The sequence below is a fragment of the Salmo trutta genome, chromosome 4, assembly GCF_901001165.1.
Source record: "Salmo trutta chromosome 4, fSalTru1.1, whole genome shotgun sequence".
Taxonomy (NCBI): domain Eukaryota; kingdom Metazoa; phylum Chordata; class Actinopteri; order Salmoniformes; family Salmonidae; genus Salmo; species Salmo trutta.
The window spans coordinates 13,718,580-13,735,910 of NC_042960.1; the positions used below are offsets into that span (position 1 = coordinate 13,718,580).

The following is a 17,331-nucleotide window of genomic DNA, read 5'->3' on the forward strand; positions in this document are numbered from 1 at the left end:
GGCTTAGGATCCTTGTCCTGTTGGAAGGTAAACCTTCGCCCGAGTCTAAGCACTCTGTAGCAGGTTTTCATCAAGGATCTCTCTGTACTTTGCTCCGTTCATCTTTCCCACGATCCTGACTAGTCTCCCAGTTCCTGCCGCTGAAAAACAACCCCACAGCATGATGCTGCCACCACCAGGCTTCACCATAGGGGTGGTGCCAGGTTTCCTCCAGACGTGACGCTTGGCATTCAGGGCAAAGAGTTAAATCTTGGTTTCATCTCACCGGAGAATCTTGTTTCTCATGGTCTGAGAGTCCTTTAGGTGCCTTTTGGCAAACTCCAAGCGGGTTGTCATGTGCCTTTTTACTGAGGAGTGGCTTCGGTCTGGCCACTCAACCATAAAGGCCTGATTGGTGGAGAGCTCAATTTCGAGTCTCATAGCAAAGGGTCTGAATACTTTTGTAAATAAGGTTGTTATTTTTAATCAATTTGCTAAAAATTCTTAACCTGTTTTTGCTTTGTCATTGTGTTATTGTGTAGATTGATTTGTTCTTATTTAATCTATTTTAGAATAAAGCTGTAACGTAACAAAATATAGAAAAAGTCAAGGGGTCTGAATACTTTCCGAATGCACTGTATGCCTTATATTTTACAATGTCTGGACGCAATATATACTGAAATCTGTTACCCTTGTTATTCAAAATGCATCTGTGGGTCTTTTTAGCTGACAATAATGAAAACTAATCTTTGTCTTTAATGCAGGGTTTGATATAAACGTCAGAAGCTATTGAATGGAATGGTTACTTTCTATGTCATTGAGTGGAATGTTTTTTCTGGTGGTGTATCCGGAGGTAGCTCCTCTCTGAGAAACTCTTCCTGCAGTGCGTACAGGCGAACGACCTCTCTCCCGTGTGGACCTTCAGGTGCATCTTCAGCTGGTGCTGGCGTGAGAACCTCTTCTCACACTGGGGGCAGCTGAAGGGTTTCTCCCCTGTGTGGACCCTCTCGTGCCTCTTCAGGTCACCAGCCTGAGCGAAGTGCATTTGACAATGGGTACAGCTGAAGGGTTTCACCCCTGTGTGGACCCTCTGGTGCCTCTTCAGGTTGCCAGCCACCGAAAAGCGCATATGACACTGGGTACAGCTGAAGGGCTTTACCCCTGTATGAACCCTCTGGTGGATCTCCACCTTCTGGAGGCAGCTGAAGCCTTTATTACAGAACATGCAGAGGAACCGTTTCTCTTTACTATTGCCTGATGTGGCTGCCCCTCCCTGAGCCTGGGCTCTAGCCCTGTCGTTTGAGTTCAATAGCTGATTGGAAAGGACATGGCTGTGTGATGCGGAAGGTGGCATCGATGTGGACCCTGGATTGCGATCCCTGAATGTGTGTAAAGGGGAGAGGGTAGCAACATTTGCAGTTGTCTCTAAGCTTCCCCTATAATCTAAGGCATCTCTGCCCTGTGAGTGTCCATCTCCTAGGTGACTATCTGCATTCAATAGGGGAGAAGCGTAGCCCTCCACTTTTACAGTCACCTCATCTACCACTATGACCTCCGCTTTCTTATCCAGGCACCCTTCAGAGTATACACTACTAGTGTACTGGTTCCAGTCCCCTCTAGACAGATCAGTCTGTGTCTCTAAACCCAAGGATATGTTGCCAGGGTCCATCTCTGTTGCGTAAGAACATGGAACATCCCCATCAGTGTCTAACGAGTCACCATCACCATCTCCATGGGAATTAATCTGGCTCTGATGAAATACCGGTAAATAGTCTGAGCCGGGAGCAGGAGGACAGCCCAGTCTCCCCAGCCCCAGTCTCTCTGGGTCAGATCCTGTGTGTAAGAACCTTTGTGTTACTGTTAATATCTCGGTGTCCATCTCTGACTTGAGGATGGGCTTCGGCATTCCACTGACCTCTGTGATGCTGCATTGGGTCCAGGCCTGGGGTGCGGAAGTGGTGGCAAGGTCCTCGGTGGCTACAAGGTGCTTTCCAGCCGCACCAGTCTGGATGTCTTTGCTGTATCTTGGGTCCTCCTCTCCTTCAGACCTCTCCTGCTTGACCCCAGGACCTGCATCTGCAGACTGACATAAGAAGAGGGGAGGTTATTACAGGTACATTAGTAGAATTGCATAACAATGTAATTGGGAAGTCTCCAAGCTCCCCTATGGCAGATAAATAAGGATGTACATGTAAGCAAGTGAATAGCTGAGGGGAGCCTTTCTGAAATAAACTGGCCACATTTGATGTACTATAATTTTAATGTAATACTATTACACTAACCTCTATCACGATAACGTGTTGGGTTGAGCTTCCACTCCCCTCATCAACAGTGATTGGTTGGTCATCGCTCCATGTATTGTGTCCCGCTGGCTTCACAAAGCTCCTGTGGCCTCCAGTGAGATGTCCTTCACCTGAGAGAGTGATTGGGGGAAAAGAGGTGGTACTGTCAATGCGCAACTGTATATTGTATACTATTGACACTATCTAGAATTGGCAAGGATGTAAGGTAAGACTTCACATAACTGCTTGATATACTATTTATAGATTGATTATGCTCCATGCATTATATCATTTTCAATTAGTAAATAATAGGAAATGCAGTAAATCAATAATCTGGTTAGAATATGATAGTGTCAATCTGCAAATTAGCTATGTAAGCATAATGATTTTGGGGCTCCCGAGTGGCTCACAGGTCTAAGGCACTGCATCTTAGTGCTTGAGGCGTCACTACAGACACCCTGGTTCGAGTCCAGGCTCGTCCCATAGGGCGGCGTCGTCTAGGTTTGGCGTCATTATAAATAAGAATATGTTCGTAATTGACTTGCCTAGTTAAATAAATAAATAAACATATAAAGTTACACATGCGCAGATGTGAACGAGGAGACCGGCCCACAGCCTCCGCCTTCTGCAAAATGTACCTCTTGCCATTCCTCTATATCGGTCGAGGATCTTGGGACGACTGGTAAGGACGCGGTCCCGTGCCACCTTTAGTTCCAGTAGCTGTAGTTTCCTCCGCAATGCCCTGTTTTCTTTCTGGTTTTGAGTTATTTCCAAACGAAACACTGCGTAGTCGTCGTCTACGAGTTTACAGACTTCTGCCACGGCTGCATTCGCTAGCACCTCCATGATGGAGGCTATTTGAGTGTGAACAGCAATACAGTTAGCCATTGTTAGCAGCTAGCTAGTTAACGTCTATCAACCAAGTCCTGCCTCAAACGCGAATTAAACACTATATGGGGTAAGTGGGTGATGCTGTGGAGTTCAATGAGGCATATTGAGTTCCAGGGTGTTAATAAACGTCTAAATAACAACAAAAACCTCTAACGTGTAAATGTTTCCTGTTCACTTCCGTTTACGCTTTTTCTTCAGTGGTTTTTAAATGGCGGTTGGCAACCAACTTTAGTGATGCATTTCCGCCACGGACTGGAGTGTTGACCAGAGACGGTGAAGGTCTGAAATGTAATTCTACCCAATTAAACCGTTCTCCCGAAGGAAACGGAATATATAATTTAATACAATATCACCTTAAGGTTTTCTTAACAGTTCAATTAAACTTGACTCCTCAATACCATTATTCTTTAATACTAATAACAAACTGTCCCTTTCCCTCCCATATCGCTGGCACATAAATAGAAAGAGTTCTACTGTCTCCATCTCCCTCTGCCTATGATCTAACTTCCCAGTTGGATGTTTCCTGACTAATTTCAAAGTGCTGTTGAGCCTGATGAGTCTCAGCCTTGTGATTACATCTTCATCCCTTCTCTCTGGACCTCCCTGCCGCCACCTTTTCCTGGATCCTGACAGGTGTCTTTCCCTTCCTTTTCCACAACCCTTACCATGTTTTTGTTGTTGTTGTTTTTACCACTTCTCATTAATCCCTTGGTCTCTGCTTTACTTAAGAGAAGATCTTATTGGTTGGTGTCATAGCTCAAAGGGTGTGGTTAAATGAAAAGGGTATGCACAATGTTTTTTTAAATAAAGTACTACTTATAGTATTACATTACACATCAAATCTACTATGATCAGTATCTTTCAAGCTGAGAGCAGATTTGTTTAAAAATAAGTGTGTTAGCAAGAATAGAGTAGAAAATACAATGATTTTACTCCATCAACATCACATCAGTAAGGTAAATATTAAACTGTCCTTGTTCTAGCCAAGATACTGTCTCTCTAAAAACAGGTACTTACACAAGCCTGTTTCAAATGACAAGTTAATGAATGTGTGGTTAATTACCCTCCTAGAAATTATAGGCTGTCTGAGCTCTTTTTCTACATGCCTCTAGTGCGCATCCCACATTTCTGAAGGGAGTACCGTTCACACAATTTCTGAGACTGAAGTGCATTCGCACTAGTAAAACATATGTTGAAAATTAGGCTATGAAAATGTAGACAGCTTGAGGCCCATCCATAACCTTAAGTATGGCTTGATGATGCTCTCAGTAGAGTACATATCCTTGATGAGACCTCAACCAGAAGGGATAAAAGATACAGATTTTAAAAAATGCATCTTTACCACTACATATCATTTTAATGATGACATCACATCAAGGGAGCCATTAAGTAACATTGGAATGTCCGCATGTCTGATCCTGTTTGCCTAAAGATTTTCTCTGACCCTCCTCTCTTCCCACTGCAGGGCAGGGAATATCAGGGACTTCATTGTTCAAGCTGACACTTAGGCCCCTCCCCCCCAAAATAAAAAATAATAACGGACGACTGAACAAGGTTAACTGTTTCTACCCCTGCCGTAGGTGTGCGGCATATAGGGACTCCTGTATTAAAGTGAGCGAATTCAATAGCTCTGCCATTGGTAAACAATACACTATGAAACAGTTCCTCACATGCAGCTCTTCTAAAGTCATATACCTTATCTCTTGTCCATGCAATAACCAATACATGGGCAAAACCAGTAAACAGGTAAGAACACGTATTATAGAACACAGGAGTGCTGTAAGGAGAAATGACCCTAAATCCCCAATAGCACATCATTTCTCAAAGGTCGGTCACCCAATCTCCTCCATGTCCTTCTGTACAGAAGATAACAGTTTACAGTTACAGTTTAGTCATTTAGCAGACGCTCTTATCCAGAGCGACTTACAGTAGTGAATACATACATTTCATTTTCATTTCATGCATTTCCATTTTTTTTTGTACTGGCCCCCCGTGGGAATCGAACCCACAACCCTGGCGTTGCACACACCATGCTGGCGTTGCAAACACCATGCTCTACCAACTGAGCCACAGGGAAGGCTGGTAGATAAAATGTTCACATAGGGGTGGTAATCTTGAACTGAGTGTTCTCCAGACAGAATACAGGTGGATGTTCTATCCAAAAACTCTCCACCTATCAGGCATGAATGAAGAATTGTTATTGAAGTTTTTTCTGTAAGTTTTACTGGTGCTTGATACCCCCCATCTAGTGTTTTCTTTCAATCTCTCAAGCTCCCTACTCTACATTCTGTTTCTCTACAATCCTGTGCTATTTATTCTGAGGAAATGTTCACATGGTATTTCTAAATGCAATAATTGATTATATTTCTCGGTCTTCTGATGTACACAATGTAATAGTTCATGCATTCTATTGTATAAGGAACTGATTCATAGATTTGATGCATTTTATTTCTTGATCATGTGACGTACGCAATTATCCTTGAAATCGAAGCCAGAGGTGTGTGTGTGCCCATCATTTACGCCGCGAGTCAAACTCATTCAAAGCAGGGCCGAGTGATTGGGGGTTTTTGCTTGTCCCTTGTACTCGATTGACTAATTAAGGTCACTAATTAGTAAGGAATTCCCCACTCCTAATTGAAAGGAAAAAACAAAAACTAGCATACACTAGGCCAGAGGTACTCAGATCTTACCCTACGAGGTCTGGAACCTGCTGGTTCTCTGTTCAACCTGATAATGAATTGCACACACCTGGTGTCCCAGGTCTAAATCAGTCTCTGATTAGAGGGGATCAATTAAAAAAATGCAGTGGAACTGTTTGAGGTCCAGAGTTGAATTTGAGGGCACTAGGCCCTCCATGGAATGAGTTTGACACCTATGACTTACACTGATGGCTTGATGCGGAAACGTTTTGTTTTCATCTTTTCACCATGATTTTTTTTTTTTTTTTTGCATTTAAGCCTCTTTTTTTTCATTATTTTTCGACAGGGTTCCACTGGTATACAGCAATCTTTAAGTCGTACCACAGATTCTCAATTGGATTGAGGTCTGGACTTTGATTATTCCAAGACATTTAAATGTTTCCCCTTAAACCACTCGAGTGTTGCTTTAGCAGTTTGCTTAGGGTCATTGTCCTGCTGGAAGGTAAACCTCCGTCCCAGTCTCAAATCTCTGGAAGACAAACAGGTTTCCCTCAAGAATTTCCCTGTATTTAGCGCCATCCTTCAATTCTGACCAGTTTCCCAGCCCCTGACGAAAAACATCCCCACAGCATGATGCTGCCACCACCATACTTCACTGTGGGGATGGTGTTATCGGGGTGATGAGAAGTGTTAGGTTTGCGCCAGACATAGCATTTTCAATGATTGCCAAAAAAGCTCAATTGTAGTCTCATCTGACCAGAGTACCTTCTTCCATATGTTTGGGTAGTCTCCCACATGCCTTTTGGTGAACACCAAACATGTTTGCTTATTTTCTTCTGGCCACTCCTCCGTAAAGCCCAGCTCTGTGGAGTGTACGGCTTAAAGTGGTCCTATGGACAGATACTCCAGTCTCCGCTGTGGAGCTTTGCAGCTCCTTCGGGGTTACCTTTGGTGTCTTTGTTGCCTCTGATTAATGCCCTCCTTGCCTGGTCTGTGAGTTTGTGGGCAGCCCTCTCTTGGCAGGTTTGTTGTGGTGCCCTATTCTTTCCATTTTTTAATAATGGTGCTCTGTTGGATGTTCAAAGTTTCTGATATTTTTTTATAACCCAACCCTGATCTGTACTTCTCCACAATTTTGTCCCTGACCTGTTTGGAGAGCTTCTTGGTTTTCATAGTACCGCTTGCTTGGTGTTGCCCCTTGCTTAATGGTGTTGCAGACTCTGGGGCCTTTCAGAACAGGTGTATATTTTTACTGAGATCATGTGACACTTAGATTGCACACAGGTGCACTTTATTTAACTAATTATGTGACTTCTGAAGGTAATTGGTTGCACCAGATCTTATTTAGGGGCTTTATAGCAAAGGGGGTTAATACATATGCACACACTACTTTTCAGTTTAGAATTTCTTTAGAATTTTTTGAAAGTTCTTTTTTTAATTTTCACTTCACCAATTTGGACTATTTTGTGTATGTCCATTACATGAAATCCAAATAAAAATCCATTTAAATTACAGGTTGTAATGCAACAAAATAGGAAAAACGCCAAAGGGGTTGAATACTTTTACAAGGCACTGTATAGTCAAGCTATTGTTATTTTACTGCTGCTCTTTAATTACTTGTTACTTTTATTTCTTACTCTTACTCGTATTTTTTAAAACTGCATTGTTGGTTAGGGGCTCGTAAGTAAGCGTTTCACTGTAAGGTCTACACCTGTTGTATTCGGCGCATGTGACTAATAAAATTTGATTTGATTCTCACTACGACTCAAGAAAGCATGCCGTTTTTCGGCTACAGATGAAATAAATGATGAACTTCACAGGGTGGTGAAAGTGCACGGTGATGAGCTCGACGCTCCTTCCAATTAAATATCGAAGGTCTTATTCTAGTGAAATGCTGTTTGAAAAATAAAAATAATCTCTTATCCATAATAATCCTACCTGCACTGTATCTGCCAGCTGTTGGCTAGAGCTCATGTGCCAAGACCACAGTGGGGACATTCGCAATAACGCTACATTTGTTGTGATAAAACCATCAGTAGAGTTGAACATGCAATAGAAACCCATTTAATTGAAGACAAAATTAATCAAGTCCTGGGCCTGTATCCACAAAGCGGCTCAGAGTAAGAGTGCTGATCGAGGACCAGGTCGCCACCTGTCTACATAGTCTTATTCATGATTATCTAAAAGGCAAAACTGATCCAAGAACAGCACTCCTACTCAGAGTAGTGGATACGGGCCCTGACCTAATACCATTTAGACGGTAGTTCACAGTGGGCTCACCTCAGTGAGACTGTGTGGTCCTGTGCTGCTCAGTTGGTTCCTCTGTGGGTTCAGGCGGTGGTGTAGTCTGGTTGTCCTCCATGACCATGGTCCCCTCAGGGTTCCCCAGACCCTCCTCACACCCCTCCTCCACAAGCAGCACCTCCTGACCCTCCTCCTCCTGGAAGAGGCAGGTGATACAGATTACACAGACATACACTACCTCAGGTACGTACAAACAGATAAACACACTTTCAACATGGAGTGTTTACCCATCCCCACTATGTTTGAGTCCTATACTGTAGTTACAGAATGACTTCATTGTTGTTAAACCCATTATGGTGGACATAAATATGATTCAGCTATGGTAAGTCAGACAAACCTGACTAAACTATTTTGACGTGTACAGTAGGTGTTTTGTGTGGGTATGTGTAGGTATATTTAGTAAGTGTATATTGGTTAGAAAGCGTGAGATCAGATGTGATGTATACTAAAGAGTCTCAATGAGTCTTAGAAAAGTCCCATTTTGTGTTTATTAAACAAACAAGTTTTAAATACACCATATGAAAACCAGACATGCACATGTCTCAACTACAAATCTGCATTAAAAGTGTCTTGGGAAAATGTGTGAACATCATATAGCCTACACAGTACAAACACAATATGTTAGACTTTTGTAGGCTTATTTATGCCAATGTCTGGATGCAATATTCAACACAGAAATCTGTTACTCTTGTGCTCAGATGTATCTGTTGATCTTTTCTGCTGACAACAATGAACATTCATCTTAGTCTAATGCAGGGTTTGATCTAAACGTCAGAAGCTATTGAGTGGAATGGTTACTTTCCATGTTATAGAGTGGAATGGTGTTTCTGCTGGTGCATCCTGAGGTAGGTCCTCTCTGAAAACCTCTTCCCACAGTGAGTACAGGCGAATGGCTTCTCTCCCGTGTGGACCTTCAGGTGCATCTTCAGCTGGTCCTGACGGGAGAACCTCTTCTCACACTGGGGGCAGCTGTAGGGTTTCTCCCCTGTGTGGACCCTCTCGTGCCTCTTCAGGTCACCAGCCTGGGTGAAGCGCATGTGACACTGGGTACATTTGAAGGGTTTTACCCCTGTGTGGAACCGCTGGTGCCTCTTAAGGTTGCCAGCATGGGCGAAGCGCATGTGACACTGGGTACAGATGAAGGGTTTCACCCCTGTGTGGACTCTCTGGTGGATCTCCACCTTCTGTGGGCAGCTAAAGCCTTTGTTACAGAACATGCAGAAGAACTGCTTTTCTTTACCGCCCGTTGTTGCTCCCTCTCCCCACGGCTTGGCCCTTTGGTTGTTTGAGTTCAATACCTGATTGAAAAGGAGGCAGCCTTGTGAATCGGAAGGTGCCATCGACATGGACACTGGGTGTAAAGGGGAGTGGGTCGGGACATTTAGATTTGTCTCCAAGCTTTCCCTATAGTCTAAGAAATCACTGGAGTTTCCCTGCGAGTGTCCTTCTCCGAAGTGAGTCTCGTCTGCATTCCATGTCACAGGAGCGTCGCTCTCCACTTTCACAGTCATCTCATCTACGACGAGACCCTCTCCTTTCTCATCTTGGCACCCTTCAGAGTATACACTACTACTGTACCGGTTCCAGTCCTCTCTCATTGGATTAGTCTGTGCATCTAAGCCCACAGACATGTCACCAGGTATCTCCGTCTTTGTAGTGTATGAACAGGACGGATCATTGCCAGTCTGTAACGTGTCACCTGAGTTCTGATGGGACAGAACCGTCTTCGGGTTACCGTAATGGAAATATTCTGAGCGGGGAGCAGGACAGCCCAGCCCTGTTAAAGTCTTGGTATCGGTCTCTGACTTGAGGACGGCGTTTGGCGTTCCACTGACCTCCGTGATGCTGCATCGGGTCATGGGTGGCAGTGTGGCAGTGGTGGGGTCCTCCGTGGCTACAGGATGAGCGCCAGTCTGGATGTCTCTGCTGTGCCATGGTTCCTCCTCTCCTTCAGTCTTCTCCTGCTTTACCAGAGGACCTGCAGCCTCTGCATCTGCAGACTGACACAAGAGAGGAGGTTATTAACGGTACATGAGTAGAATTGGATAACAATGTCGTAGGGAAGTCAATTTTTTGACCAAGTTTGTATTTGACTTGTCATTTTTTTTGGGGGGGGGGGGTACAATATTCATTTCAATTTCCACAGTTTATACAACATGTAGGCTGCCAAAGAAAAACAGAGAAATTATCATATTGATTACACAGATTTTGTAATAACAGAATTGGTGTAAAGAAGAGAGTAAGAGTAACATAAGAGATGGTCCTACACCACCAACTCACCATCCCATTTAGACATCTTCAAAAAGTTGGACCTGTTATGAAAATGGACCTGGGGCTTTCCCACTTGGACCAGATATGCATAACTAAATTTTTCAAATATGGAGACATGTACAAGTGTGTATTATACACATGTGAATTGGACATTTATTTGTTGCAGGTCATGGCCAGGGATCAGCCATTATTGACGACGATCCTGGAGCAATTAGGGCTAAGTGCCTTGTTCAAGGGCACAGACAGATTTTGGCTCAGGATTTGAACCTGCAACTTTTCGGTTACTGGCAAAACGCTCTTAACCACTAGGCTACCTGTCGCTAGCTGCCATAGCTAGGCTATTTATTATCAAATATGACTACGTAGTACCTGTCTTGACTGCATCAAACCAGGAGAAGCTAGTTAGCTAGCTAGGCTAATTGAGGCTGCAGTGCATGTGCTCTCTCATTCTACTGTTACAAATAACAACAACTCCATTCAAATATTAAGTAGCAGCCTACCTGTTGGCTGTTGGTCATTGTAGCCTATCCTTCTCCTTTAACTTTTAATTCCATACATTTTAATTCCATCTTCCATTGATTAGATATCTCCCAACTTTTGTGACACAGAACGAGGCCCAACGCCTGTAGCCAATATCTGCTTTGATGACTTATGATTGGCCAACAACAACCAGCTACACTCATGAAAAGCAAGAGCAGCAGCATAAATTATGAAATCTCTCTACTGCAGCAGTCACATTTGGTTCTGTACGGGCCCGTCCAAACAGTTCAGTTAAAATTACACATACCCGAGACAATCAATCAGATACGACCCAGACCTGTGATATTATTTAGAATTCTGGGCCCTGGATAGGGCCTGGATAGGGTCTGGGATATTCGGGTACAGGTTTTTATCCGTGAAGACCTCTAATGCCATTCCCCCCCAGCTCAACATATTTCCGTCCACCCCACATGGAAACCATGTTTTCGACCCCTTCCCACCCTGCCTAGCAACACAGGTTAGTTGTCAGTTCCCACCCCATAATCAACCGAAGACGCTTTTACAGCCACACTCCCACCCCCCCTCGGCGACCAGGGAAAACTCTCCCTAATCCCTTTTTGGGACTGAAAGCAAAGAAAGTAAAAAATATGAAAATAGGTGTGTGATATATACACTGCGTGCACAATTATTAGGCAAGTGAGTATTCTGATCTTATCATTGTTTCTATTCACATTTTCGAACTCCAAACCATATAAACTTGAATGCTTATTGGATTTAATCATTTTCAGGTGATATGTATTTGTTTAATGAGGGAGGGTGTGGCGAAAGTGAATAACACCTTATATCAAGGTGTGCATAATTATTAGGCAGCCTCATTACCCGAGGTAAAAATGGGCCAAAAAAGAAATTTAACTGACACTGAAAAGGCAAAAATGTAAAATGCCTTTCAGACGGATGCGACACTCTTTAAATAGCTAATCTACTGAGGTGTGACCACCGGACATTCAAATGTTTTGTTGCGAATAGTCAACTGGGGCGCAAAAAACGCATGGGAAAGAAAAGGCACAAATTAACTGCAAAAGACTTGAAGAATTAAACGTCAAACTACCAGGAACCCATTATCCTCTAGTTCCACTGTATTCCAGAACTACAACCTACATGGAGTGTTCAGAAGTACAAGGTGTCAAGTGCTCAGAGACATGGCCAAGGTCAAGAAGACTGAAACAAGACCACCACTGAATAAGATTCACAAGTTGAAGCGTCAAGATTGGGCAAAGAAATACCTGAAGACAGATTTTTCAAAGGTTTTATGGACAGATGAAATGAAAGTGACTCTTGATGGACCAAATGGATGGGCCCGTGGCTGGATCAGTAATGGACACAGGGCACCACTTTGAGTCAGGTGCCAGCAAGGTGAAGGAGGGGTATTGGTATGGGCTGCTATCATTGAGGATGAGGTAGTTGGACCTTTTCGGGTTGAAGATGGACTGAAACTCAACTCCCAAACCTACTGCCAGTTTCTGGAAGATTCTTTCGTGAAACAGTGGTACAGGAAGAAGTCCTCAGCATTCTAGAAGGCCATGATCTTTATGCAGGACAATGCTCCATCACATGCATCCAAGTACTCCACTGCTTGGCTAGCCAGCAAGGGACTCTATGATGCATGAATAATGACCTGGCCCCCTTCCTCACCTGACTTAAATCCTATTGAGAACTTGTGGGCCCTTCTCAAACGTGAGATTTACAGTGATGGAAGACAATACACCTTTTTGAACAGCATTTGGGAGGCTGTGGTTGCTGCTTCAGCGAAGATTGATCGTGAAAAGATCAAGAAACTGACAGACTCCATGGATGGAAGGCTCATGGCAGTTATTGAAAATAAGGGTGGCTATATTGGTCACTGAATATTTTTGAAAGGCCAAAAATGTTATATAATTGTCATTTTTGTGTTACATATCTGTTACACTTACTCTAAAAATTGAGAATAAACAAGTGAGTTGAGAGAAATTATTTTTGTAATTTAGTTGCCTAATAATTCTGCACACTTATATTTCCCTGAGAAAGACAAAACTCACTTTTCCTTTGTTAAACATTCAGGTTTGAGGTTCAATAACATTTTGGATTGACTGAGAGCATTGTGTTTGTTCAACAATAAAATTAATCCTGAGGAATACAATTTGCCTAATCATTGTGCACGCAGTGTGTGTGTGTATATATACACACACACACACACACACACACACACACACTTCTCAAAAAAATAAAAGGGAACACTTAACAACACAATGTAACTCCAAGTCAATCACACTTCTGTGAAATCAAACTGTCCACTTAGGAAGCAACACTGATTGACAATAAATTTCACATGCTGTTGTGCAAATGGAATAGACAACAGGTGGAAATTATAGGCAATTAGCAAGATAGCCCCAATAAAGGAGTGGTTCTGCAGGTGGTGACCACAGACCACTTCTCAGTTCCTATGCTTCCTGGCTGATGTTTTGGTCACTTGAATGCTGGCGGTGCTTTGACTCTAGTGGTAGCATGTGACGGAGTCTACAACCCACACAAGTGGCTCAGGTAGTGCAGCTCATCCAGGATGGCACATCAATGCGAGCTGTGGCAAGAAGGTTTGCTGTGTCTGTCAGCGTAGTGTCCAGAGCATGGAGGCGCTACCAGGAGACAGGCCAGTACATCAGGAGATGTGGAGGCCGTAGGAGGGCAACAACCAAGCAGCAGGACCGCTACCTCCGCCTTTGTGCAAGGAGGAGCAGGAGGAGCACTGCCAGAGCCCTGCAAAATGACCTCCAGCAGGCCACAAATGTGCATGTGTCTGCTCAAACGGTCAGAAACAGACTCCATGAGGGTGGTATGAGGGCCCGACGTCCACAGGTGGGGGTTGTGCTTACAGCCCAACACCGTGCAGGACGTTTGGCATTTGCCAGAGAACACCAAGATTGGCAAATTCGCCACTGGCGCCCTGTGCTCTTCACAGATGAAAGCAGGTTCGCACTGAGCACATGTGACAGACGTGACAGAGTCTGGAGACGCCGTGGAGAACGTTCTGCTGCCTGCAACATCCTCCAGCATGACCGGTTTGGCGGTGGGTCAGTCATGGTGTGGGGTGGCATTTCTTTGGGGGGGGCCGCACAGCCCTCCATGTGCTCGCCAGAGGTAGCCTGACTGCCATTAGCTACCGAGATGAGATCCTCAGACCCCTTGTTAGACCATATGCTGGTGCGGTTGGCCCTGGGTTCCTCCTAATGCAAGACAATGCTAGACTTCATGTGGCTGGAGTGTGTCAGCAGTTCCTGCAAGAGGAAGGCATTGATGCTATGGACTGGCCCGCCCATTCCCCAGACCTGAATCCAATTGAGCACATCTGGGACATCATGTCTCGCTCCATCCACCAACGCCACGTTGCACCACAGACTGTCCAGGAGTTGGCAGATGCTTTAGTCCAGGTCTGGGAGGAGATCCCTCAGGAGACCATCCGCCACCTCATCAGGAGCATGCCCAGGCGTTGTAGGGAGGTCATACAGGCACGTGGAGGCCACACACACTACTGAGCCTCATTTTGACTTGTTTTAAGGACATTACATCAAAGTTGGATCAGCCTGTAGTGTGGTTTTCCACTTTAATTTTGAGTGTGACTCCAAATCCAGACCTCCATGGGTTGATAAATTGGATTTCCATTGATTATTTTTGTGTGATTTTGTTGTCAGCATATTCAACTATGTAAAGAAAAAAAGTATTTAATAAGATTATTTCTTTCATTCAGATCTAGGATGTGTTATTTTAGTGTTCCATTTATTTTTTTGAGCAGTGTGTCATTATATATATATATATATAAATAAATAACAGTCGTGGCCAAAAGTTGAGAATGACACATTCATTTTCAAAGTCTGCTGCCTCAGTTTGCCATCATACAATTTGCATATACTCCAGAATGTTATGAAGAGTGATCAGATGAATTGCAATTAATTTGTCATGCAAATGAACTGCATCCCCAAAAAACATTTCCTCTGCATTTCACCCCTACCACAAAAGGACCAGCTGACATCATGTCAGTGATTCTCTCGTTAACACAGGTTTGAGTGTTGATGAGGACAAGGCTGGAGATCACTCTGTCATGCTGATTGAGTTCGAATAACAGACTGGAAGCTTCAAAATGAGGGTGGTGCATGGAATCATTGTTCTTCCTCTGTCAACCGTGGTTACCTGCAAGGAAACACGTGCCGTCATCATTGCTTTGCACAAAAAGGGCTTCACAGGCAAGGATATTGCTGCCAGTAAGATTGCACCTAAATCAACCATTTATCGGATCATCAAGAACTTCAACGAGAGAGGTTCAAATGTTGTGAAGAAGGCTTCAGGGCGCCCAAGAAAGTCCAGCGAGCGCCAGGACCGTCTCCTAAATTTCATTCAGCTGCGGGATCGGGGCACCACCAGTACAAAGCTTGCTCAGGAATGGCAGCAGGCAGGTGTGAGTGCATCTGCACGCACAGTGAGGCGAAGACTTTTGGAGGATGGCCTGGTGTCAAGAAGGGCAGCAAAGAAGCCACTTCCCGCCAAGAAAAACATCAGGGACAGACTGATATTCTGCAAAAGGTACAGGGATTGGACTGCTGAGGACTGGGGTAAAGTCATTTTCTCTGACGAATCCCCTTTCCGATTGTTTGGCCATCCGGAAAAAGGCTTGTGTGGAGAAGACAAGGTGAGTGCTACCATCAGTCCTGTGTCATGCCAACAGTAAAGCATCCTGAAACCATTCATGTGTGGGGTTGCTTCTCAGCCAAGGGAGTGGGCTCACTCACAATTTTGCCTAAGAACACAGTCCTGAATAAAGAATGGTACAAACACCTCCGAGAGCAACTTCTCCCAACCATCCAGGAACAGTTTGGTGACAAACAATGCCTTTTCCAGCATGATGGAGCACCTTGCCATAAGGCAAAAGTGACAACTTAGTGGCTCGGGGAACAAAACATCGATATTTTGGGTCCATGGCCAGGAAACTCCCCAGACCTTAATCCCATTGAGAACTTGTGGTCAATCCTCAAGAGGCGGGTGGACAAACAAAAACCCACAAATTCTGACAAACTCCAAGCATTGATTATGCAAGAATGGGCTGCCATCAGTCAGGATGTGGCCCAGAGGTTAATTGACAGCATGCCAGGGCAGATTGCAGAGGTCTTGAAAAGAAGGGTCAGCACTGCAAATATTGACTCATTGCATCAACTTCATGTAATTGTCAATAAAAGCCCTTGACGCTTATGAAATGCTTGTAATTATACTTCAGTATTCCATTGTAACATCTGACAAATATCTAAAGACACTGAAGCAGCACACTTTGTGGAAATTAATGTGTCTCTTTTGGCCACGACTGTACACAATTGAAGTCGGAAGTTTACATACACCTTAGTTTAAATGTATTTGGCTCAGTTTTTCACCATTTCCTGACATTTAATCCGAGAAAAAGGTCAGTTAGGATCTTAGGTCAGTTAGGATCACCACTTTATTTTAAGAATGTCAAATGTCAGAATAAAAGTAGAGTGATTTATTTCAGCTTTTATTTCTTTCATCACATTCCCAGTGGATCAGAAATTTACAAAGTCAATTAGTATTTGGTCACCATGTGCAGTTGCAATCTGTAGTCTGGCTTTTTTATGGCGGTTTTGGAGCAGTGGCTTCTTCCTTGCTGAGAGGCCTTTCAGGTTATGTCAATACAGGACTCGTTTTACTGTGGGTATAGATACTTTTGTACCCGTTTCCTCCAGCATCTTCACAAGGTCCTTTGCTGTTGTTCTGGGATTGATTTGCACGTTTCGCACCAAGGTACGTTCATCTCTAGGAGACAGAACGCGTCTCCTTCCTGAGCGGTATGACGGCTGCGTGGTCCCATGGTGTTTATACTTGCGTAATCTTGTTTGTACAGATGAACGTGGTACCTTCAGGTGTTTGGAAATTGCTCCCAAGGATGAAGCAGAGATGTGGTCTACAATTTTTTTTCTGAGGTCTTGGCTGATGTCAATTGATTTTCCATTGATGTCAAGCAAAGAGGCCTTGTGTTTGAAGGTAGGCCTTGAAATACATCCACAGGTACACCTCCAATTGACTCAAATTATGTAAATTAGCCTATCAGAAGCTTCTAAAGCCATGACATTTTCTGGAATTTTCCAAGCTGTTTAAAGGCACAGTCAACGTAGTATATGTAATCTTCTGACCCACTGGAATTGTGATACAGTGAATTATAAGTGAAATAATCTGTCTGTAAATAATTGTTGGAAAAATTACTTGTGTCATGCACAAAGTAGATGTCCTAACCGACTTGCCAAAACTATAGTTTGTTAACAAGAAATTTGTGGAGTGGTTGAAAAACAAGTTAATGACTCCAACCTAAGTGTATGTAAACTTCCGATTTCAACTGTACATACAACTGTACAAATGATCAAACGTTTGGGGTCATTTGTACAGTTGTCTGTACAGTT

General features: G+C 43.7%; 2 protein-coding genes across 2 annotated transcripts in view; both read right to left on the reverse strand.

The window, feature by feature from the left end:
• Positions 1–17,331, reverse strand: part of LOC115191369 (zinc finger protein 23-like) — a 417,143-nt gene that overhangs the window by 22,559 nt on the left and 377,253 nt on the right. The window lies entirely within an intron of this gene.
• The window catches only part of LOC115191041 (transcriptional regulator prz1), a 36,394-nt gene that overhangs the window by 17,179 nt on the left and 1,884 nt on the right, over positions 1–17,331 (reverse strand). The window contains exons 3-4 of the mRNA XM_029749049.1: positions 10,074–10,095; positions 1,895–2,049 (exon numbers count right to left, since the gene is read on the reverse strand). Of these exons, the coding sequence (XP_029604909.1) occupies positions 1,895–2,049; positions 10,074–10,095 (177 nt within the window). The remainder of the gene's footprint in view (positions 1–1,894; positions 2,050–10,073; positions 10,096–17,331) is intronic.